Source organism: Bombina bombina, chromosome 7 (genome assembly GCF_027579735.1).
Source record: "Bombina bombina isolate aBomBom1 chromosome 7, aBomBom1.pri, whole genome shotgun sequence".
Lineage (NCBI taxonomy): Eukaryota > Metazoa > Chordata > Amphibia > Anura > Bombinatoridae > Bombina > Bombina bombina.
Genome location: NC_069505.1, coordinates 294,941,190 through 294,967,341, shown reverse-complemented (window position 1 = coordinate 294,967,341; position 26,152 = coordinate 294,941,190). Strand labels below are relative to the sequence as shown.

At 34.8% G+C, this 26,152-nt stretch overlaps 1 protein-coding gene across 1 annotated transcript in view; it reads left to right on the top strand.

Moving 5' to 3' along the window:
• Positions 1-26,152, top strand: part of DNAH12 (dynein axonemal heavy chain 12) — a 300,387-nt gene that overhangs the window by 55,345 nt on the left and 218,890 nt on the right. The window contains exons 9-17 of the mRNA XM_053689370.1: positions 4,329-4,485; positions 4,565-4,656; positions 7,242-7,420; positions 11,052-11,187; positions 13,145-13,270; positions 13,807-13,941; positions 15,017-15,210; positions 21,666-21,909; positions 24,193-24,378. Of these exons, the coding sequence (XP_053545345.1) occupies positions 4,329-4,485; positions 4,565-4,656; positions 7,242-7,420; positions 11,052-11,187; positions 13,145-13,270; positions 13,807-13,941; positions 15,017-15,210; positions 21,666-21,909; positions 24,193-24,378 (1,449 nt within the window). The remainder of the gene's footprint in view (positions 1-4,328; positions 4,486-4,564; positions 4,657-7,241; positions 7,421-11,051; positions 11,188-13,144; positions 13,271-13,806; positions 13,942-15,016; positions 15,211-21,665; positions 21,910-24,192; positions 24,379-26,152) is intronic.

Here is a 26,152-nt window from a genome sequence, read left to right as displayed (position 1 = left end):
ACATTTGAGGAAAATAGGGAAAACTGCATTGCAAAGTTTCTTTAAAACAAACAAATATTCACCATTGTGTGTTTAAAAAACAAACTTTGCAATGTACTTTTATTATTTGATTTGCCCTATTTTCCTTCAATTTTTTTTTTTTTTTTACTGCCCCAGAAATGCTAGAATCCATTGGCAGATATAAATGAGCACCTGCAGTGATCCAGCAATCACTGTGGGGAATGTTGAATTTCATGATTTCTAGGGCAGTAAAAAATTGGAGGAAAACAGAACAAATCAAGTAATGAAAATACATTGCAAAGTTTGTTTAAAAAAAAAATCACCATTGTGTTTTTTTAAAAACAAACTTTGCCATGTACTTTCATTATTTGATTTGCACTATTTCCCTCCATTTTTTTTTACTGCCCTAGAAATGATTGAATGCAACATTCTACACAGTGACTGCTTTATCACTGAGTTGCTCATGTTTATCTGCCAATGCATTCCAGCATTTCTGGGGCAGCGAAAATGGCTAATTTAGTAAAAATAGCACAATAATTTTTTTTTTTAAAAATTGCTGGCAAGTATTTTAAATTAATTTTCAATAATGAGCAACATTAGTTAGATAGCTATGCTTTCTGGAGAAGTCTGACCACCTGCCCTTATCAGTGTTTAGCATCAGACATTGTATATTGTTTTAAAAGATAGATAATCCCTTTATTACCCATTCCCCAGTTTTGCATAACCAACACAGTTATAATAATACACTTTTTACCTCTGTGATTACCTTGTATCTAGGAACCTTCTTCCAGCCCCCTGATCACATGACTGTGACTGTTTATTATCTATTGTCTTAAATTTAGCATTGTTTTGTGCTAAATCTTAAATAACCCCCTGTGCCTGAACACAGTGTTATCTATATGGCCCACTGTCTGTCTCTTTGTGTTGAAAAGAGATTTAAAAAGCATGTGATAAGAGGCAGCCCTCAAAGGCTTAGAAATTAGCATATGAGCCTACCTAGGTTTAGTTTAAACTAAGAATACCAAGAGAAAAAAGCAAATTTGATGATAAAAGTAAATTGGAAAGTCAATTAAAATTAAAAGTCCTATCTGAATAATGAAAGTTTAATTTATACTAGACTGTCCCTTTAACTGAGTTCACAGCAGCTTATTTGTTTCTAGGAATTGTGTGGGGGGAGTTAGAGCTGTACAATTCAATGGTTAATGGTGAGGCACTGTGCAGTATAAATTTGCAGGTAAAGTAATTTAAAGTACATATTATATTTGTATTTTGTCTCTATCCCAACTTGTTTTATGTTCCTTTAATGACTGTAGCTCTGTCTTTTTGTCAAGTGAGATTCGCCATAAGACAAATGTATTCTTACTTTGTCTTATGATATCTTGGGCTGTAATTTCAAAATTGAATAAAAGTGCTAATTTCTGTTAGAAATTAGTGTTTTTGTTCATACTTTGGGGCCTTGCAGATCCCCTACAAAAAATTTAAAATGAAACATTTAAAATCCAACATGTCCTTATTTTTACAGATTCGTGTATGCAAAGTTTAGAAGTGTTGACGTGTAATAATAGAATCCAGTTTGGCTAGGAAGACAGTTTTCATAGCAGTTTTTTGACAGTCAATATGGCAACTCAAAGTCTTCTTAAATTTGGCTTCTCGAAAACCATCAAACAAGAGGCGGCCACAGAAGAGACGGGCACACACGATGCTGGGAATGTGTCTAAGAGCCATAGCCACTGCGAGAGTAGAAGACCAAATCCTACTGCTGTTACTGTATCAAAAGACAAACGGTATGATACAGAGAAGAGACAGAGAGTGTTTCAACCTCACTGGAAAGATTCCTGGCCATGGCTTGTTTTGAAAGAGAGTCAAGGGGAAGAAAAGATGTTCTGTGAAATTTGCTTAAAATACCCTACCATAGCAATGAGTCACTCTGGATCTGGTAGGAATGCCTTTGTTAGTGGCTGTGATAAATTTCGCATTGAACCAATCAAAGCTCATGGAACAAGCAAAGCTCACATGGCATGCAGTTCGTGGTTCAAACAAGAAAAAAACAAAACACCAGAGGCATCAGCTTTCACTAGCAGTACCAGTTCTGCAGTTAAATCAGCGCAACCCATTATTGTTAAAGCTCTTCAAAAACTGAAGGAAGGAGAAAGGAAGAGGCTAACTATTTTATTTAACAATGCATATTTAATTGCAAAACAGGGGAAGCCTCTCTCAGATATGGATATGTTGTGCCGAGCAATGGTAAAGGCTGGTGTGGACTTAGGGAAAAACTACACTAATCGTGAAAAAGCTGCTGAATTCATTAAATGTGAAGCGGAAATAATTCGACAGGACATCAAAGAGATTGTTAGAAATTCACGGTTTATCTGTATTGTTGCAGATGGCAGCACAGATAGTGCCATAATTGAACAGGAAACCGTGCTGATCAGGGTTGTCCATGAAGGGAAACCTTATACAGCATTTGTAGACCTTGTCCCAGTGGAGCACGCACATGCTACAGGTGTGTTGGATGCAATTGTTAAAGGTCTAAAAAACCTGTCTTTGGATATGCAACACATGAGGTCCCCAGAACAGCCTGGCCCAACGCTTATCTCTGTAAATTTTGATGGTGCTGCTGTAATGCTGGGTTCAAAAGGTGGTGTAGCAGCACTGATAAAGAAAGACATCCCATTTCTGCTGCCTGTACATTGTGTCGCACACAAGCTTCAACTGGCAATTCTAGATGCAGTGAAGAACACACCTTATCTTCTTTGTTTTGAAGAAATTTTGAAATGGGTCTTCAAGTTCTACTGGAATAGCCCTAAAAGGAGAAGAGATGCCAAAGAAATTGCAAGGGTAATAGAAGAAAGTTTTGCTCATTTCAGTGACATTAAACAAGTGGGATGGGTGTCTAGTAAAAGAAGGGCCCTAAAAGCAATGCAGCAAAACTTGCAAACTGTGGTTTTGCATCTTGGTCAGGTTGGTGCTGGGACTGATGAGTCTTCAGCTAAAGCAAGAAAATATCTGAAAAGCATCTCCAGTGTGAATTTTCTCTCTACCCTGTGCATTTTGAGAGATATTCTTGAGCCTGTATCTCAGCTGTCAGAATTTTTTCAATCAAATGACCTTCTGTTACTTGATGTTAAGCCTGCTCTTGAGAAATGTGCACTAAGACTGACTGGATTGAGGCTTGATCTGGGTGAAAACATGAAGCTGTTCAATAGACTGTACCATCCAGAGGAGAGGAAATTTGGAGATCAATCTACTGAGGGGTGGGAGATTCAATTGACAGGCCAGTGCCCACCAGCTACTAGCATACATAATGTACAGCTAATTGAAAACATTATAGATTACATTGATGAAAGGTTTTCCATTTTTAATTCTATGCCATCCAGTGGATTCCAGGTTTTTGACTATTCAACATGGCCTGAAGGCAGAGAGGAACTATATACGTATGGCAGAGATGACCTTGAAGAATTGTTAGGCTATTTTGGCATTCTTTTCTCGGCTGAGGAAAAGTCAGCTATTCTTGATGAGTTTTGCGGACTTAAGGCACACATGAAACATTTCAAAGATAAAAACATAAAAGTTTTGCCTGCATATTCTTCAGTGTTGTCATCAAAACCTTCTTCGTTGTGTAATATACTGAAGGTTGTGGAGATGATGTTCACAGTAAGTGTCTCAACAGCTGAGGCAGAACGGGTGTTTTCTGCAATGAACATAGTAAAAAATCCGCTTCGAACAAAACTTAAGCAAGGCATACTGCAGGACTTAATGATCATTAAAATGGAGGGGCCTGAATTTGAGGAATACGACCCCAGCAGAGCTATTCAGTATTGGCTTACATCTGGTGGAACCAAGCATGTTGGTGGGCATAAGAGGCCTCACGAGGTTGACTCTGCCTAAAGCATACTTTAACTTTAGTTTTTTTTCTTTATAACGTAAGCTCCAATTCTCATTTGGAAATACGGTTTAATTGCACTAACTACTTGCATTTGTTGATTGCATTAAAGTATTGTTAGGTCTGTCTCCTAATTTGTTATCAATAAAAACCTTATTTATATAATACAGTTTTGGTTACAATTATTTTGCGAATCAGGACAAGTAGATTGTCACAAAGGACAAGTAGATTGGGCTCCTGCTTTAGTCCCTTGGACAAGTAGTTTTTTTTTAAATTTCCACACCCCTGTATATATATATATATATATATATTACGATTTATAATTTTATATTACCATTTGAAAGTGTTTAATGCCCCTTTAACAATTATACCTGCACATTCACATTCTATGTGTATGTATTTAAGTTTATCAAAATAATGCAGGATCAATATTTTTTCTTATCAGAACGTCCAAATGGTGCAATCTTGGCTAAGTGACAGCAATAACGTTCAGAATATTGAAGCTAAACTGCCTGATCACATTATTAAAAAAGCCTATATGTCAATTAGCGAAGCAGTTAATTACAACTTAGAAGATCCCATGGTGCATTATAAAGCCTATGGTAAGTAGATATACTCTTGCATTGATTTATAGCTACTCAGCTCTTCCTTGTATAACACAATTTTATGATTCTTTTGTAGTTGAAAACTATAGTTGGCTTGTGGATAGTACAGCCAGCAAACAAGTAGAGAGATTTCTTGAGGAAGAGCACAGCTTTGATGAATACACAGCAGTAAGTACCATGGACAATATGTATTAACGTTGCACAATATTTTATATACCGGTACATATTGTGGAAGTGGTGGGAACACTTGAATGTGGGAATTCTTCCAGGTTAAAGGGATGTTTTAATATAATCATAAAATACTCTTATTCATTGCAACATTTTATTATTGGGTGAATGTTTGCTGGTGATCAGTCCGACAGAATGTGGAAACGCTTTTGCAAATAAATGATTATAATAATTATAAATATGGGGGTCATACTTCCACTCGGATTGCATAACCGCACCTGACAATTAATCTTATGGTAAATACACAGCCCCCAGCCATAAATATTTTGGGGCCACCTTGGGGTTCCAGCTGGTAAGTGAGATTAACTATGTGTTTAAGTTGTTTGAGGGGTTAAAAAGATAGTTAACAGCAAGCAATCCTATATAATAAAAGGCAAGGTATGTTTGACCGACACAGCCATGCGCAGTAGAGACTGCGCTAGACAAACATACCTGGCCTTAAAACATACCTGGTGCGAGATACCTTCATAAAGCTCCAGCACTCTCGGCTGTTAAGTTACCGCTGAGAGCTGGAGTTCCTGAAGCTCCAGGCATCTGCCTCATATGGAGCCGGAGCACGATCGGTGCTCCGCCTCCATATGAGGGCAGATGCCTGATCGTTACAGATGGTGACACTGTGTGTCACCGTCTGTAACGATCTTCTGCTGGTGCTGGCGGGTGAGCGGCTCAGCAGCGGAGGGGGGAGGGAGTGGGAGGGCCATACCCTGCACGAGCCTGTGTACACAGGCTTTAACACTAGTCATGCAATAATAAAATAGTGTAACAAATTAGAACATTATTATTGAAGTAAAAATTATATTTAAATCACAGATTAAGGGCTATAGCCCCTATTAACACCCTTAGTAACAACACTGAGCTCTGTAAGATATATTTATTTTTGGTGTAGGTAGATTGAAAGTGTTGGAATATACTTTATAGTAACATATAAGTGTTGTTTTAACTGTAGATTAGGATATTTTAAATAATACTGGAAGCATTGTTGTGTTGTTATTTCAAAGCAGTCAATGATTATATCCCTTGAATTTCTTTAAAAATGTTTACTCATCTCTTTTTCAGTGAGCAATCACAAGCCAGAGGAAAATGAGCCCCCACATTCCCTCCCCTTTGTCCCTGTGTAGCATGTAGCTTGGTCAGGCAAACCTCAGCATACTTATGTAGGTAGTATGTACACCAGCCTCTCTTTGCAGGGAGAGCAAACAAAATCTTTAATCGACTTGCATTTGCTCCAGATGCTTCTATTAAGAGTTATCTTTTGAAATGCATGAGACCCACTTGTGATAACTGCCATAAGGCGCGTGCACAATTGCACATGCATTTACTTCCCATGCAAAAAAAAGCTTCTGATGGTACGGTGCTTCATTAAACATTTTGGGCTAGATTACGTGGCACACTGATGTTCGCACTCGCGATATTGAGGTATCTCACCTGCGCTTATTTGTGCACGTATTACAAGTTGATAGTAAACACGACTGCTCAAGCGCAAAGTAAATTTGCACTTTTCTTTTTAGCGCAGCTGAAGCCCTTGCGTAAAGGGTTAGTGCTGAATAAAAGGTTGCACCAAACACAACATAAATACATTTAAATTAAGTGTTACACACATGTATACACTATCTAAAATAAATGATTCACATAAATATTAAAAATAAAAAGTTATAAATGTTAAAATGTATATACAGTATATGACAAGGTATTTGAATGGAAATGGCTATAATGTATATATACATACATGTGTGTGTATATATACATATATATTTGTATACATGTATATTTATGTGTTTGTATGTGTATATATGTGTGTACATACATATATAAACACATACACACACACACACACATATATATATATAAATACTTTGCAGCTCAACTTTTTGACTCAAATACCTGTAATCATGGGAAATAATTTTCATTCAGTAGTAATATTTTATATGTTTTACTGTGTATTTACTGTAAATATTTTACATTACAATGTTCTTCACTTAGGGAAAATGTTTTATATATTTTTAAATATATATATATATATATATATATATATATATATATATATATGTTACAAAAAATACAACATATATATATATATATCTATTTAAAAATAAATAGACAATTTTCTTCTATGTGAAGAACATTGGAATGTAAAATATATATAACTCATGTCAGGTATAGCGCACTTGGTTAAATGCAATCAAGTTAGTTCATGAGCAATAGGTGTTTTTTTTTTAATTTGCGCTCTCCTTTGAAGTCTATGGGGAGAAGTTAGCACGATCGCAATATCTGAAGTCCCAAAGTTAGCGCATGTCGGCTTTTGCTTGCGTGCAAACATCATATTTTTCAACTTGTAATACATGCATTAAAAGTTTTCTTCTGGCGGTGTTAACGGGCGAGTGAAAGCACTAAATAGCGTGCCACTTGTAATATGGCCCTTTATGGGAGATTTAACTTGGAGTTTAATATTTATTTACATTGTACAGAACTTAGTAAAGCATGCTTTTGTTTGCAATTAATCTTTGCATAATGATGTTGTCTTACAGTTTATAGAAAAGTTTCACCAGCTAGCCAAGGAGATTATGAATTTACCATCACGTGCGCACTTTGCCATGGTGCAGTTGGACTGTGATGATCTGAAGCAGGGTTTGGCTGACAAAGCAAAAAGCTTTGCAAATATGTTATTGGAAAGACTTGTGAGTGATCAAAGACGTGAGAATGAAAAGTGAGTAGTCTTGAAAACCTTTCTGAAATATACTGTCTGCTGCTTAAATGGCCATAAAAGTGCAAAAAGAAACTACTTTAATGTCTTGAAGCATTCCTAGGAAATTAACACCTACTAATGGGGTTAAATACATAGTTAAAAACATAAAACCCAAAGTTTTTCTTTCATGTTTCAGATAGAACATGCAATTTTATACAACGTTCCAATGTAATTCTATTATAAAAAAAATCTTTTTTTTCTCGTTATCCTTTGGTTGAAACGCAGGTAAGCTCAGGAGCGTGCACGTGTCTGCAGTACTATATGGCTGCAGTTTTGTAACAAAATTATACATTAGCAAGAGCACTAAATAGCAGCACTATTTCCTGTCATGAAGTGCTACCTATCTAGATATCTCTTCAACAAAGAATAGCATGTGAACAAAGCAAATTTGACATTAGAAGTAAATTGGAAACTTTTTCAAATTGTATTCTTTTTATCTGAATCATGAAAGAAAAATGTTGGGTTTCGTGTCCTTTTAAGTCGGCTTAAGGACAGCAATCCACTACTGGGAGCTATCTGTACACATCTAGCGAGCCAGTGATAAGAGACATATATGTGCAGCCAGCAATCACCACCTAGCTTTCATTAGTGCATTGCTGCACCTGAGCCTACCTAGGTATGCTTTTGTACAAATGATACCAAGAAAATAAAGTACATTTTTATAATATAAGTAAATGGAAAAGTCTCCTAAAAGTACTTGCCCTTTCTGAATAATAACAGTTTAAAATTTAATTTAATGGGAATTTAATAATTTTTTGTTTAATCCGAAAACGGCATTTGAAAATGTATCACGTTTTTTATTTATTTAAAATCCATGTTCTGTCCTGCATAAACCAATGCTATTACATGGCTGATGCGTGTCCCTCTCCACCCGCAGAACTGAGGGAAATTTAGTAGGAAGTTCTCAGCTGACACTGCTGTATTAGTTTCAGTTTACATTTAAACAGCTTTTATTTATTTTTGGAAGACCTGCTGCTATTTCAAAGAATAGGATAGAAACATTTTATGTACCTTTTAGGTTAGATTACAAGTGACGCGCTAAAGTTAGCTCAGGTCGCAATAAGCAATATACCACGCTAACTTGTGCGCCTATTACAAGTTGAAAGTAAATGGGTGCGCTCGAGCGCAAACAGAATTTGTGCTTGTCGGGTTACCGTGACTGAAGACCTAGCGTAAAGTGTAAGGGGTAAAAAGAAAAATGTGCACCAAACACAAAATAAATACAAGTGTTACACTCATATATACAGTTTCTGATAAACATTATTCACATAAATATTAATAAATACATTTTATATGGCTTAAAAGGTATATGACAAGATTTTTGACTGGAAAGGGCTATACTGTGTGTATATATATATATATATATATATATATATATATATATAATAAACAAAGCACTTACTGGTCTTATCAAGTGATACAAACTTTTACTTTAATCCATAGTGACGTTTCGGGGTGTTCACCCCTTCATCACTATGGATTAAAGACAAGTACAAGTTTGTATCACTTGATAAGACCAGTGAGTGCTTTGTTTATTATACTTCTCTTAGCACCCTAGCATTTGACAGAACTGTTAGTGAGAGTGCACCTACCTCAGGATATATATATATATATATATATATATATATATATATATAATGTGTGTGTGTCCTAATATGTGTATAGGTGTAGATATATGTGTATTTATTTGTTTATATATGTATAAATATATATACATACACAAACATAAATACACATGTATATACAGTTGTTATATATAAACTTTGGAGCCCTTTCTAGTCAAATACCTTTTAAAAGTTGAAAAATAATTTTTAATATTTTATGTGTATTTACTGTAAATTATTTAAGATACCAATGTTCTTCACTTAGAATAAAATGTTCTTAGTATTTTTAAATATATTTGTTTATATCTGTGTATATATATATATATATATATATATATATATATATATATATATATGTCTGTGTATATATATATATATATACATACATACATACATACATACATACACACATTCATATAGATGTTAAGGTAAAGATATATATTTTACAAAAGATATATATAGAAATATCTAATTAAACAAATAGAAAAAAATAATAATAGAAAAGCATTACTGGACTAAAAAGAAGCTGCACCCAGGTGGTATATCGCCATAGAACAAGCTAACTATTTATTGAGCCGGTTGTTCGTTCCAGAGAGTGCGCTTCTTTTTGAGTGTATAGATATATATTTTAGAAAAAAAATATTATATATATATATATATTTAAGAATAAATATAACATTTTCTTCTATGTGAAGTACATTTGAATGTAAAACATTTTAACTACCTTCAGGTTTTAGTGCTGTAGGTCTAACACGGTACAGGGTTAAAGCACGAGCGTTAAGTGTTATTTTTTTTTATTGAAGTCTATGGGGAGAAGAAGTTAATGCAGTTGTATTATCCGTACTCCTGAAGTTAGCAGGTATTGGGTTTTGCTCTCGTGCAAATAATTTACTTTCAAATTGTTATACACGCGCTAACCTGCACGCATTAAAGTTTGCTTAAAGTAGTGGGATACTTATCTATTTTATTGTCTTCATAAATCACTTTGTCTTTTCTGTACACACTACCAAAGCTCTGTTGTTTTGGGAAATAGCAATTGCCTTTCCAAAATGTCCTCCATTGTACAATTCCTGTCTGGTGGCAGCAATATGGAAAGACTATTGCCATATTGCTCCAGAATACATTTCAGGCACACACCATTTATACGGTTGTATGCATGCCCTGGTTGGCTGGTAGGAATACAATACAAAATTAGACATTGATATAAATTGTATTTTGAAAATTGATTTATACTAAAGTAAATGATTTTGGAAAATAATGTATATTTGAAAATTGTATAATTATATAATAATATGTATTGTTAAAGACCTTAGTAAACATGCACAAGATTATTATTGAGATATACAAACTTAGGTGCATGGTGAGAATGTTTAGTGGTAAAAGATACAAAATGGCTTAGTGAATACTACAGAAATATGTTAGAATTTGCCAGAAAATCTCAACTCTCCTCCATCCTGAATGTAAGCAAAAAAAAATGTTCTTAAAGGGACAGTCTAGTCAAAATTAAGCTTTCATGATTCAGATAGAGCATGCAATTTTAAGCAACTTTCTAATTTACTCCTATTATCACTTTTTCTTTGTTGTCTTGCTATCTTTATTTGAAAAAGCAGGAATTGTAAACAAAGGAGCCGGCCCATTTTTGGTTAAGCACCAGAGTAGCACTTTCTGATTGTTGTCTGAAAAATGGGCCGGCCCCTAAGCTTACATTCAAATAATGATACGAAGAGAACAAAGAAAAATTGATAATAGGAGAAAATTAGGAAGTTGCTTAAAATTGCATGCTCTATCTGAATCATGAAAGTTTAATTTTGACCAGACTATCCCTTTAAAAAATAAATGCATAAAAAAACAAATGTAACATTATTTATTTCAATACATTAATGTAACAGGCGATAACATTTTATATTCAGTTGTTTCAGACTTCAAGCACTGTTCAATTATGCCATATTTAATATTTGTTATTATTAAATTGGATCAATCTATTGTAGGATCTGCCACGAATTTGAGATTATTAAAGAACGTGCATTAGTAGCTCCTGAAAACACAGAGGATATGATCGAGAAGATGACATATATTGAGAATGTAAAGATTAAAGAACTTGTACAGCTTAAAACTCGAATCGCTGTAAGTATTTTACGAAAAACTTGACATAATGTTCTGTAGGTGGGAGTAGAGATGTGACAGAACTCCTACAAATATGTGAAAAAAGCTATTTTTTTCAGAAACCTGAAAAAAACAAGATGGGATACTTAGAAATGGGTGATCGATTTATAGAATAGCTGCTTAGCGGAATTGATAGGAAAAGAGGTTCAGAGTTGCCCAGCGGATTAAAGGGACAGTTCACTGTAAAATTGTTTTCCCTGAATGTGTTCCTTATGACTTGTTGTTCTACCACCTGCAGTGTGTAAAATGTATGATAAATTGCTCATTTATGCTTCTTTTTGCAAAAGGAAATAGCTGGATTTGCTCTTTAAAACCACAGCCCATCAAAATAGGCTTGGCTTGCTGACAAATCAGATCTCATTATCTTATCACTCAAATGCTTCCCTTTCTTATATTTGTCTCTGTACTATACTTAGCAATAACAATTGAAAATTAACATTTTAGATCTTTATCTCACCCACCTCCCACTTTGAGTGTAATTGTATCTGCTGGCTGTGTTGACATAGTTTGTCAATAGCCAATACCTAGGCATAGAAACTTTCAGAAAAGGTAGGGATACTATAGGCTAAATCATCTATTTCAAATGCCAATATAAAGGCTGAGGAGCTATTTGTAAACAATTTAATACACTCCAGCAGATAAAATGGATCACAAATTAAAGGAGAGTAAGTTTTTGGGTAAACTGTCCGTTTAATTTTATAGATGGGGAAAATAGGCATATACTAGAACATAAAATAACAGGGTTATAAAACGAAGGTGAATATAAACCCTAGGGGTGCACTGACACTTTTAATAATAGGAAATCTAATGTAGTCTTACAATATACTATCTCTTTAAAGAACAATACGTTGGAAAATACTGTGGCAGTGAGTAAGAAATAAAAAAAGGTAGAACACTCAGGCAGCTTCGCTTTAAACCATGTAGATGATGTAGACAAATCTGTAATGTTTAAACATAAACAATGGGGTGTTGCGTAATTCTTTTACATCACTACAACTAAATAAAGAATACAGAAAAAAAGAGTGTCTAAAATGTCTTAGTAGGACAGTGATAAAACACTCTCTGTAGCAGCTATCTAGATATTGAAATATCAAAACAAAACATTTCTGCACTGTAGAGGGCAGAGTTTATAAACAAAATGACAACAGGTCTTAAAATATATTGAATTTAATATCACAATATCTTAATCGTGTACATTTAATTACACTATTGAACAGTGTGAAACAATAAAATCAAATCTACTTGCATAAAGTCAGTGAAAACAAAATGCTGTTAAAGTGAAAACGTAAAAACAGCACCACTTGCCTGGCCAGACCGATCAATCACAACGCGTTTCAGGGTCCCGACCCTTCATCAAATAAAGAATAAGATGGAAACTCACAATAGTGTTTACACTGTAAATATATAGTGCTACAAGCAGAGCGGTCAGCCTGCTGAGACACCAGATACTGCTTCCTCTGTCTGATTAGCGAGCACACTCCAGGAATAACCCACGTAGCCCCCTTGTAATAATGGCAGTATCCGCTTTGTGGTATCTCTTTGTTTATGCTTGAACATATACTAGGATATTCCTGGGAAACATAAGGCATGGGAAACTAATTTGCACCCATTCTAAATATCATCAATTAAGTTTTAATTGTTGATATATGTTATGAATTTATTTCAAAAATCATTTTCCTGCTTTTTTAACGTCTTTTTAAATATAAAAAATAGGTACCGCGGGCATTTAAGCAACTTTTTTAGATTATTGCCAGTTTGAGCAGACAGGGTCAAAATGTACTAGGAAATTATTATATTTATATAGATATGTAAAAAGTATATATTGCACATTTTGTAATTCAAATCCCACCATCATGACTATACATTTGGTTGTTGTTTCTGGAACATAAAGGTAATAAACATCTTATTGTCTTTTTAGGAATGTTGGCGCAGAGTGAATTACCTTTTAGATGTTTATATGTTTATTCCTGAAGATCTTGCACTGAATTCTGCTGTATTGTTATGGCCACAAAATATCAACCCTGTGTTTGATGATAACGACGAGGTAATGAAAAATGAATGAGTATTTTGCCTTGTTATACCCACCGTTTTTTAGTGGCTATGTGTCAGTTGAAAGAGCAATTATAGTCCAAGTTTTTCTTTTGTGTTCTAACATAGAAATCCTTCCTCTTCCTATACTATATTTAAAAACAAACAAACAGATAAATGCTTCTTCAATATATATAAGTTTTAATACTCTCATTTATTTTATTTTTTTACAATGAATGCATCCATATACATTTTACGTTAAGGAAACGCCTATTTTTGCACTGCTGATCGATAGGGACAACTCCGTTGCTACATTAATGATTATTGTTGGACAGGTAGAACTTATACGGGCGTAAAAATTAATTATAGTTTAAATCAGCACTTTGTCATTTATCTTTAAAATAAATAAACAAATAAAATAATAGTTTTGTCACATTTTTCATCCGTTTCATGCAACTAAGACAAACTTGATTTACATGAGCCTTTAATGTTACTAATAATGATTAGGGGTGTATTTCTGTAATGATATATATTCATTCTGCTTATAAATAGCTGATTGAAAAGGCAAAACGCAAAGCAGAGAGTGAATTACTGGCTAAACGGGAGAAGCTGATGCTGGAATTGGAAAAGCTTTCGCGTCGAATGGATGAGTTTGCTGAATGTTCTGAACTGGATATGATGCAGCAGGTATACCTTTATGTGCTTTATTAAAGGGACGTTAAACACTAAATGCTAGATAGAATTAAATATTCAAAATTAAGAATAGCCTGATAATAATACACAGGATTATTTTTTTTTAAATTACTTATTTATTGAAACAAAAAATAAGTGTAAAGTTTTAGTGTCCATAAATCAATAGGAACATAGGAAAGATGGGTATGAAATGGGCATTATGTGGAACATAGGAATATTGCATTTGTAATGGGCATCATGTGTAACATAGGATTAATAGGCATTTAATGGGCATCACGTGGAACATAAGAATATTCATGCCTATTCTCTAAGTCTTAAATGTTGGCAGACATACCCAGTAATTTGAACAAAAAGTTAGGTCAGAAAATTCTGGCCCAAAGTATGCACTTGTTAGCACTTCAAGTTCCCTGGTTTTATCATGAAAATCATGGTGTGGAGTTAAACTAAATTAAAATGTAACCTTTATTGGTATGTTTTAAAATTCAGTGGACACATTAAAAACACAAAACGGCCTCTCTTTAGACGTATGTGAGTCTAAAGCTGATACTAGATATATCCCTTAATCTAATGATTTCAATACAGTGGAAAATCTGTATAAATGTGAGACTTTGGCAAGATATTGCTAAAATAAAGTGCTATATTCTATATACTATGTGTCATTCAATACCATTTACACAGTGATTGTTTATTATCAAGCAATGCCAATTGTTGTTCAATACCATTCACACAGTGATTGTTTATTGTCAAGCAATTCCAGTATGGGTATTATCTGGGGAAGCTGAGCAAATTTGTTGCTCTAATTGGTATATTAACGTATAGAAGATGGCTGCTAGAACTTGTAAAAGCAAAAAGTGCTCTATTTAATGATCATATAGGAGATATAGAATATAGCACTTAAGTAGTTATACTCTAAACCAGTAATTATTTACAGCTAGGCTATGGAACAAAAAAACTCAAAAAATATGTGGTGTTTAAAAGGTTTTAATAGAAATAACTTTTATATTAATAAAAAGTAGACCAATTTTTTTTTACTATATTGTTAATTTATAATCTTTGTTGCTTTTTGCAGTATGTAACAGATGTGAGAACAGTACAAAAGCGTATAGCAGATGTTGAGGAAACAGTGGAATATATTAATAAAGAAGAAGCTCTATTTAAATGGGAGCTGTCCACATATCCACAACTGGATTCTCTAAAAGTTAACATTGAACCCTATCAGAAAATCTTTGGGCTCATTTACAAATGGCAACGGACTGAGAAGAGGTATGGTATGCTGATACCCCATAACAATTTGTCACCTGTTTTACATTTGTATGGAAGTGGATGTGCTTCTTATTGTAGCTTTAATCCTGAGCAAGCCAATACTGATAGCAACAGAGTCGCAGCATAGCAACTACCAGTAGCCGTCAGCCACACGCAAGACATGCAGCTCCCAAGTAATGGCAACTGCTCGTAGGTTCTATGGAAGCTCCCAGAGAACAATGACAGTATTGTTTAATTGTCACTTTTATATGGTGCAGCCCACAATGCTCTCACTGACACATTTATTTGCATGAACAATTAGATTCCAGCTTTTTTTTTGTTAAACAAAACTCAGGGAGTGTAAGTAAATAAATTGCCCTCTGCATTTAAGGGACAGTCTAGTGAAAATTAAACGTTCATGATTCAGATAGGACATGCAATTTTAAACAAAGTTTCAATTTACCTTTATCATCAAATTTGCTTTGTTCTCTTGGTATCCTTTGTTGAAAGCTAAACCTAGCTAGGATCATGTGCTAATTTCTAAACCCTTGAAGGCCGCCTCTTATCTCAGTGCATTTTGACAGTTTTTCACAACTAGTCAGCACTAGTTCATGTGTGCCATATAGAGAACATTGGGCTCACTCTAGTGAAGTTACCTAGGAGTTAGCACTGAAAATGCAAGTCTGTCACAAGAACTGAAATAAGGGGGCAGTCTGCAGAGGCTTAGATACAGGGTAATCACAGAGGTAAAAAATGTATTAATATAACTGTGTTAGTTATGCAAAACTGGGCAATGGGTAATAAAGGGATTATCTATCTTTTTAAACAATACAAATTCTGGAGTAGACTGTCCCTGTAAGTTAACCCTATGTTGAAGTTTACTCCAAACCTATTTCCCTAGTGATATTTAGCAGAGCTGCCACAGTCTCAATCCCTCATCACAAATGACACTAACCTCCACTCATCAGACCATCCCCACTGTAATTAACACTAACCAACCCTCATGTGATTGCTCCCACAGTAGATAACACTGACACTCTAGATCCCTCAACAGAATTAAACCTAATTGCTGTGATCTCAACCCCCCAATACAAATAACAATATCCTGCTCACTAAATTCTCTCCACAAAAACATCTATAACAGCAGTGGGCATGTTCCCATGATGTTAGCCCTGTGTGCTAACCTGAGCCCAATACTCCTCTAACACCAACAAGCTGCCCCATGCAATCCCCTAACTCCCCTGCAGTATGCATCTATCAGTCAGTAGATCACTCTCTTCTCATTGATAACATCCCCAATTAGTAAAGCCTCCTCCCTGTCTCAAACTGCCTTGATGATTCCTCAAATCAAATCCCTTTAACACCCCCAAAAAATTACAAACATGTGAAAAAGGATTAGATTGATGAAAATTAGAAAAAAAAATGATTACCCATTAAACTACTTCATGACTGGTTAAAGAGTCTTCTTTCTTCCTACTCTTTATGGCCATCAGTAGTCGTATTTTGATTGTCCCTTTCCACAACTGGAGTGTTTCTTCCTATTTATATAGCCCATCAAGGCCGGATTGGCCTACTAGGATACCAGGAGATTTCCCAGTGGCCTGCAGCAGCTGGGGCTGGAAAGCTAAAACTTAAAGGGGTGATTAATGATTGCAATTGGGTTGTAGGATGCATAGAACAAGAATCTGGCACTTTTTTAATGTAAACTTATATAATTCTGAAAAAGTAAATATTGGTTAAGAAGTATCCTAAACGGTATAGTTTTGGGATTTACAAAGGATTTTGGGGCTTATAAGCCCAGTGTAGAATTGCACACTATATGTTTGAACAAGGGAAATATAAAAACAGTACACTTTAATTAATATACAGTATATGCAACACATAACAATAATTTAAAAAGTGAAAGCAAGAGACCCTAATTATGGTGGGTTAAATCACAACCACCGTAATCAAGATTCAAATTCAGATCTCTGGCTTTGAAGATTAAAATAGGGCTAGTGGGGCTATACGAGGGTTAGATATTAGTTTCATAAGGGAAGACAGGTTCAGCATTCAAAAAAATCCCTGTGTGCTCAACGGCGGCCTCCTGCCTGCGTACTGCTGTGATTGAACACAGTCAGAAGATTTCTAACTTTTTCCCTAATTTATCACATTCACCAATTTGCAGTGTGGTATAGATATATGTAGCTACATCCGTATCAATCATACATATCAATCATTAGGTTGTATTCACAAACATTATTTTAAGCAGGACCGTTAGTTACAAAGTATCTCTTTTGTTTTTTCAAACCAACACTCTAGTATCAGGTAGAACCCCCGTAAGCCCCGCCCACCAACGTGTTTCTTTACTACTACGTGACTTCATCAGGGCATAGGGGCCGACCAGCCAATTCATCTCATTTTATAGTCATACGTTGCTATGACAACATCTTTTGTTGGCGGAAGTGTTAACCGCCAGGCGTCTTTTGTAGATATTCTGGATTGATGTTAGGCAGTGCTCATGTACATGATTCAATCTTTATTCGATATCTTTGAATCAGGTTCACCAAAACATTTCCCAGATTTTGTCAGTTTTAGGATTATACGTTTGTGTTTAGGACTCATTGATCACATTATTAAATTTCATCAGAGTTTTACATAATCACATTCCCTAAGTGGTATTTTCTGTTTAGGCACTGTCAAAAAACACATTGTGCTTCTAGATTTAAGGGTTAACATTTTCATAATCATTGTTATTTAAACTGGTGCTGTACATCACCTGTATTTTTTGTTTAGGACAGTATTTGTGCCTTTATTTTATCAGTGTATTCCTTATCTATATCAATCTCCTATGTTCATAGGGAATGGTAACACTGCTCCATTAGAATGGAAACTGTACTTGGTTCCAGACTATATAACTAAGGGGAATGGAGTCATATTTAATCTAAGGGGTTTATCTTTGCGGTATGTGAATCACTATACACAGACAGTTCATGCCTAGGAAAATGTCATCATTATATGATTAAAATGTCCATACTAAAGATCTTGTATATAGTCGTCTGTATTTTTGTGTTACAGATTTAGGTATTTAAGAAGCACTTGTAGGAAATCGCTTAATTTAGCCCTTTTGGTGATGCTGATTGCAATTTGTGTATCCATCTACACTCTTTCTGGAGTAGGAGTTTATTGAGGTTTCCCTTTCTGCATCTTAGCTGTAGTTGTTCAGTGGCCAAGAATTTGATACCATATATGTTTTCTGCATGGTACATGTTCATATGTTGTGCGTCAGGGACAGATTGGTCCCATTTAATGTCACCAATATGCTCAAGTACCCTTGTTCATAATTCTCTCGAAGTTTCACCTACATAGATCATTTGGCATTTGCATATTGCCACATATATTACCATGGTAGATCTGCAGTTTAAAAAGGTTTGGATTTCATATCTTTTGTTTGTTTTCGGGTGTACAAAGAGCTTGGTCTGTCTCATATTTCTACAGGCCTGGCATCTGCCACATTTAAAGAAACCTTTTGTTTCCCTGAGCCAACTTCTATTCCTTGGTATACTGAAGTGACTACTGATTAAAAAATCCTTTAAATTTTGAGATCTCCTCTGGGTAATCAGGGGATTCTCAGTAATCAATTCTGATAAGTCGGGATCATCTTGTAGAACATGCCAATGTCTTTTTAGAATTTGGCGAATGCGATTGTTATTTTCATCAAATGTTTTACTTTTTAAATGTTTGTTATGTGTTACATATATGTTAATTAAAGTGTACTGTTTTTATATTTCAATTGTTTGAAGGAGTATTCTAGTAATCCCTATTGAGTCAACAGAAAATAGGGCTGATCTCCAAATTTTCCAGGGCTGCTTTTTATTCCCAGTCCCGTCATGTAGTTCATGGAATTTGCTTATTAGATTTGAAAATGATCAGACTCACTGTCAAAACAGAAATGATCAGTGAACTGCTGAGCGTTTAATGATTTGTTATTTTTATATATTGAAAATCCAGGAATACAGTACAGAGATATATTTGTTCATGACAAATCAAAGTACTCTTAAAGTAAATAATAAGTCATTTCTTAAAGTATACAATTAAAATAGAGATCACTTTTGGATCTTGCGGAACAGAGTAGAAAAAAATAATAATATATATATATATTTTTTTTTAATTTTCTTTTTTGAATGCAAAAACTTTACATACATTTGTGAATTGTTAATGCCAACTACATGGCAGAACTGCGATACATGTTAAGATACAGTGTACATATTGTTGTAACAAATACTTGTATTAACTTGTCTCATGTGTACATATATAGTGATCAGGTATGCCTTTTCTTAAGTCTCCGTCTGCTTAGATGTATGTTCAGTCAAAGGAGTGGACTGTATATCCAAGTTTCTGCTTTGCTGAGGCTACAGTTGTTATTGCGTGGGGCTGGGTCAATGCCCCTTTCTTCTCCCTCCCCCCTAATGTAAATCGATAAAGTAAAACTATTCCTCGCCCCTGTCCCTCTCGGTTTCATAAGGTTATTATTAACTCTTTAACTGCCGTTTAGGAGGGTCAGATTGACAGCATTTGAGATACGGCTAGCCCTAGCCGGACCTGCCGGCTAGTTCACCCGCTCTCCCCAACACCCCGTTTCACGTCTGTGGTGTACTGTCGCCAGGTTGCTAACATCAGTTCATGAGTCGTCAATGTGCCCATTTGCCAGTGATGGTATCTTTCTAACTGTAATAATGTAGTGACTTGTGATTTCCAGTCTTCCACAGTAGGAACGGTTTCCAACTTCCAAAGCCTTGGAATTATTACTTTTGCGCTATTTAGCATAAGTATCAACAATGCTCTGAGTGCTGGGTTGTCTATCTTTGGTAGCATCAGGAACAGTTGGATCTGTGGATAGTTAGGCAGTATCTGCCCTATTATCTTTTGAGATTTGGGTGAGCACATCAGCCCAGAATGTGTCCAGTTTGTTATAATGCCACCATATATGTGTTGGGGTTCCGACTTCACCGCAACTCCTCCAGCATTTATTGCTGAAAGTTTTATATATTTTTTGAATTCTGCTTGGGGTGAGCTACCACCTCGTAAGGTATTTGTAATTAGTTTCTAAGATCCCAGTGGAGATTGAGGACTGTTTAGTGTATAAGAATGCTGCTTTCCACTCTTTATATGTGAAGCTAGACCCCAGTTCCTTTTCCCACGATTTGGTGTATGTAGGTAGCGTTTGGGTGTTCTCCATCAAAAGCAGTTTATACAGAATAGATATTGCGTGATTCGGTGGTGTGTCTAGCAAGCATAAGGCCTCGAATGGGGTGGGCTTTCTAAGGAAGTGTTGCTTGTCAGGATGTGTATTTACATAGTGGAATATTTGAGTGTGGGAATACCACGTCAGGGATAATTCTGAGAGTGAATCCGATAGGTCTTCTAGTGTTTTAGCTTTCCCTTTTCTATATAATATTGAAATTGTTCGGTCTTTTATATGCGTAGCATTGTCAGCCTGTGTTGCTATAAGGTTCCAGGGTAGAGATGGGTTGTTGCTAATGGGTGTCATAGGAGAGACTAGTCCTGAAATGTTGGTAGATGCAAGAGCTTATCCCAGGTCGAAAAAAAGTCAGTGAATGAAAAATATTTAATTTTTAAAGCATAAAACTATTAAAGAGGCTATTAAAGAGGCCACTTTTTAGGTATTTTCTATGCTTTATTGACCTTTTCCTTCAGGGTGCTAATATGATGGTACTAATATCTGGAATTACAATTAATCTATCAGTACTATGTTAAAGGGACACTGAACCCAAAATGTTTCTTTCATGATTCAGATAGAGCATGCAATTTTAAGCAACTTTCTAATTTACTTCTATTATCAATTTTTCTTCGTTCTTTTGCTATCTTTATTTGAAAAAGAAGGCATCTAAGCTAAGGAGCCAGTAGATTTTTGGTTCAGAACCATGGACAGCACTTGTTTATTGGTGCTGTCGAATCATTCTGGCTAAAACATACCAAGAGAATGAAGAAAATTTGATAATAGGAGTAAATTAGAAAGTTGCTTAAAATGGCATGCTCTATCTGAATCACGAAAGAAAAAATTTGGGTTCAGTGTCTCTTTAAGGTAGCACCAGATTTTAATGATTAGACTTTATGAGATGGCTGACCCCTTTATCAGAGCCCTAGAAACTCGTATTAATAGAAAAACTGATGTATAAGAGTAGAACAAATCTGGCATTACTTCTGAAGGGACAGATATATAGTTTAAGTCAACTGCGGTTTTCCCTCTAAGGCCACATTTTGTGAGCGGCCAAGCAGTAAAATAGTTAATAAGGGAACCATACTTTGAGGTCTGAATTTGTAGTGTTTGCTAATTGCTGGGTGTGGTTCCCTAATTAACTGTTTCAATGCTGGGCCACTCACAAAATGTGCCCTTAGAGGGAACAATGGTCAACTGTCTAGAATATTGTAGTTACAAAATGTGTTAACTGTCTCCTTTGATCTCTCATTACCAGGTGGATGGATGGAGCTTTCCTGGACCTGAATGGTGAAAGCTTGGAGGCCGAGGTTGATGAATTCTACAGAGAGGTTTACAAAATGTTGAAATTCTATCAGCAAAAGCAAAAGAAAATAGATGACGAGAAGAAGAAAGCAGCTCCTCGTAGGTCATTACTGGAGGAGAAAGTGGATGAAAATAAAAAGGAAAATTCTACAGCTGTAATGTGTGATTCTGTGATGGAAGAGATCAAAGATTTTAAGGTACAAACAATAAGTATTTCTAATACTTGTCTATTTTGATCTTCAAAATCGGGTGAGAAGAGAAGGAAATATAAATGGTTTAGTATGATGGTCTGGTCTCTTACTAAGGGTATTTGTCTCTTTAAAATAATGTTTCCAGAAACAATGTTGTTAATGTGCCAGAAACCCAAGGGCAGATGATCCTTATTTATACCCTAATGGGTGGTAATTTTCTTAAACAATTTTGCTGGCAGTAAGTTGCTTTTTTGTGGTACTGGGCCACATTGCATACCATGTGCTAACATTTTTTTCATGATGCCTTGGGAAAGTGTGCCAAAGATTTTCACAATCCGCTACCCTATGATATATACACATGTCCATTAGTGGTCCTATTAGGAGGTAATCTTCAGTAGACCACCTATTATTAGAGTGTGACGATGTTTATCCAAAGGAAAAATTAAAATATGCATCCCAGAGCAAATAGTGGGCATGCTCTGTGTCTTATAACATTTTTTTCATGAATTGAATCTGTTGACCATAAAATGGAGCCGTTGTATAAATTTGTTTGAGTTGGGCTGTAGTCTAAGTAAATGTATCATGAGTCCTGCAGAGTTAATATAATTTGGCAGCCCAGAAACTTGTTTCCGAAAAAGGTGGTCAGCAAATATGAACTAAGAAGTTTAGTGTCATTGTTCTTAAAGAGAAATGAAACCCATTTTCTTTCATGATTCAGATAGAGACTACTATTTTAAACAACTTTCTAATTTACTTCTATTATCTAATCTGTTTTATTCTCTTGGTATAATTTGTTGAATGAGCAGCAATGCACTACTGGTTTCTAACTGAACACATTGGTGAGCCAATCACAATCAATTTAGATATGCAGCTACCAATCAACAGCTAGACTAAAGGTTCTCTGCTGCACATGAACGTGCCTAGATAAACATTTCAGCAAAGGATAACAAGAAAAAGAAGCACATTAAATAATAGAAGTAAATTGGAAAGTTGTTTGAAATTGTATTCTCTACCTGAATCAAGAAAGAAAAATTTGGGGTTTCATATCCCTTTAAGAAACATAAACCATATAATCAACAATTATGTGTAGATTCTCTTTCTAATGAACTGAATACATATTTTTCCAGTTCTAGGTTTAAATTTGAAACGTTAATGAAGAAAGATGGTTTGGAAAATAAGTGTAAAAAAAACCTTTCTGTTAAAAAGGGTTACTTTCCACTGTATCATTTTGCTATGTCCTTAAAGGGACGTGAAAAACAACATTTTTCTTTCATGGTTCAGACAGAACATACAATTTTACATATCTTTGCAGTTTACTTCTATTATCAAATTTGCTTAATTATCTTTGTATTCTAGCTGAAAACACTTTGTGTGAGCCAATGTCAAGAGGCATATATGTGCAGCCTCCAATAAGAAGCTAGTTCCCAGTAATTAATTACTACTCCTGAGCCTATATAGGTATGCTTTTCAACAAATGATACAAAGAGACAATTAGATAATAAAAGTAAATTGGAAAGTTGTTCAAAACCGCATGCTCTATCTGAATCATTAAAGTTTAATTTTGACTTTACTGTCCCTTTAATTGCATTAGCAAATAATAACAGTAATAATATATTAAAAACAAAAACATTATACATTTTAACAGATTTATCTAATAGGATTTAACTTTTAATAATTTAGATTTTAGATGTTTTGTTTTTAAAATGTTTTTGTTGTTTAAAAATATTTTTAGCTTTAATAAATGAAGATGATACACAAGTGCAATATTAAAAAAAAGCTATGGATCAGTTATCATCAGTATCAATAAAAAATGAATTAAAGTGTGAACTTGAAAATACTTAAAGGGATACTAAACCTATTTTTTCTTTCTTTCATGATTCAGATAGAGAATGCAATTTTAAGCAACTTTCTAATTTACTCTTATTATCAGTTTTTCTTCGTTCTATTGCTATCTTTATTTGAAAAGCAGGAATCTAAGCTTAAAAGCCGGCCCATTTTTGGTTCAGCACCTGGGTAACTAGATGTAACGCTTGCTTATTGGTGGCTACATTTAGTTACCCAGATGCTGAACCAAAAATGGTCCGGCTCCTAAGCTTACATTCCTGCTTTTTAAATAAAGATAGCAAGAGAACAAAGAAAAATTTATAATAGGAGTAAATTAGAAAGTTGCTTCAAATTGCTGCTCTATCTGAATCATGAAAGAAAAAAATGTGTGTTTAGTGTCCTTTTAATAATGAACGCCAAAAAATTAACTAGTAGATGTTAAGATTATTGTGTTTGTATTTGCAGGAATATATTCCACTAGTGAGCATCCTTTGTAACCCAGGAATCCGACACCGTCATTGGAAGCAAATGTCAGAGATAGTTGAATACGATCTAACTCCTGATTCTGGTACTTCCCTTAGGAAGGTTTTAAAGCAAAATCTAACACCTTATCTGGACAAATTTGAGCAAATTAGTGCTGCAGCTACCAAGGTAAGACCTTTTTTTTTTATTACTGGAACATAATATAATATTGTTATCTTCTACATAGACTCCACTGTCTTCAGTAAAACCATTTTTCATAGATGTCTTCTTTCAATACTTTTTGATGGACATTTTTAAAGGGCCATAATACCCAAATGTTTAAACACTTGAAAGTGATGCAGCATAGCTGTAAAAAGCTGACTAGAAAATATCACCTGAACATCTCTATGTAAAAAAGAAAGATATTTTACCTCAAAAGTTCCTCAGTAGCCACCTCCTATTGTAAAGGATTTCTAAGCAGCATTTTAGTGTGTCTGTCCTGGGACAGCTGAAAGGATGAGCCTCGTGAACTCTCATATTATTTCACCAATCAGGTAAAGGACGCTTACTATGAAATCTCATGAGATTTAAGTCAAATCTCATGAGATCACAGTAAGAGTTCATGACCTCAGCATTGCTGATGCTGATTGGCTGCTGTTCATTTATTCATTTTTTTTTATTTTTACCTGCAGCTGGGGGCCGGTGAAGTATAACTTTTTACACAGAACTTACTCTGCTGAGCTGAGGAAATTGTGAGGTAAAATATCTTCCTTTTTTACATAGAGATGCTCAGGTGTCAGCTTTTTACAGTTATACTGCATCACTTTCAAGTGATTTAGCATATGAGTATTATGTCCCTTTAATATTAAAATATTTCCCTTTCTAACACACTTTAACCCCCTGTGCAGGAGCAGCAAGTGTTGATGACATTACTTTTTTTTCTTTTCTTTTAAACAGAGTTATACGCAGCAATAATGCAATAATGAAATGCTCTAGCACTATAAAGCACTTTCTTTTTGCCCTTGTATGTAGCTCCAACAACAGAAAAAAAATTGGTCTCCTTTATTAATCTTTGTTTTCTTGGTATACTTGGTTGAAAAACATAAACAGGCAGCAATACACTACTGAGAGCTATATGGTGATTGGTGGTTACACACATAGCCTCTTATAATTGGCTCACTAGATGTATTACGCTTGGGTGCAGTAGTGCATTGTGTTTCTGGAGCTGATTTTAACTATAAGTTTAGCCCCTTTGCAGGGGTTAAACACTATTTATATGCCAGCGATATTGTAATAATAAAATGACACTAGAGTGTATTCTTTTGCATTTTTATGTATTCTTCTATGTAAAGTAGAATATGGCAGCTAAGTAATTCAGTATTGATGATAACTGCCTAATATGTCTGAACGTAGTTTTGTTCACTTAACATATTAGTTTATAATATACATGTAATTAAAAGTAATCATATCGTTTTGAGAAATTCTTTAACATTTTTAATATAGAAACGATGAAGCAGAAAATGCAATCATAATTAAGGTACATGTTTTTTAGTTTAAAAGTGTGGTTTAAAGGGACATATCAGTTGGTTATATTCAGCGGCAGCTGCCTTTTAAAGGGACACTGAAGTCAAAATAAACTTTTATGATTCAGATAGAGCAGCAGTTTTAAGACATTTTCCAATTTACTTCCATTATCAACTTTTGCAGTCTTTTTATATTCACACTTTCTGGAGAACAAGATCCTACTGAGCATGTGCACAAGCTCACAGGGTATACGTATACTAGTCTGTGATTGGCTGATGTCTATCACATGATACAGGGGGCTGAAAAATGGGAGAAAAAGTACATTTGTCAGAAAAGAATCTACTGCTTATTTGAAATTGAGTAAGTGCATGTATTGCATGTAAAGAGTAAAAAGAAAACACTATAGTGTGTTAGAGTATTGTATTATTGCATTATTGTT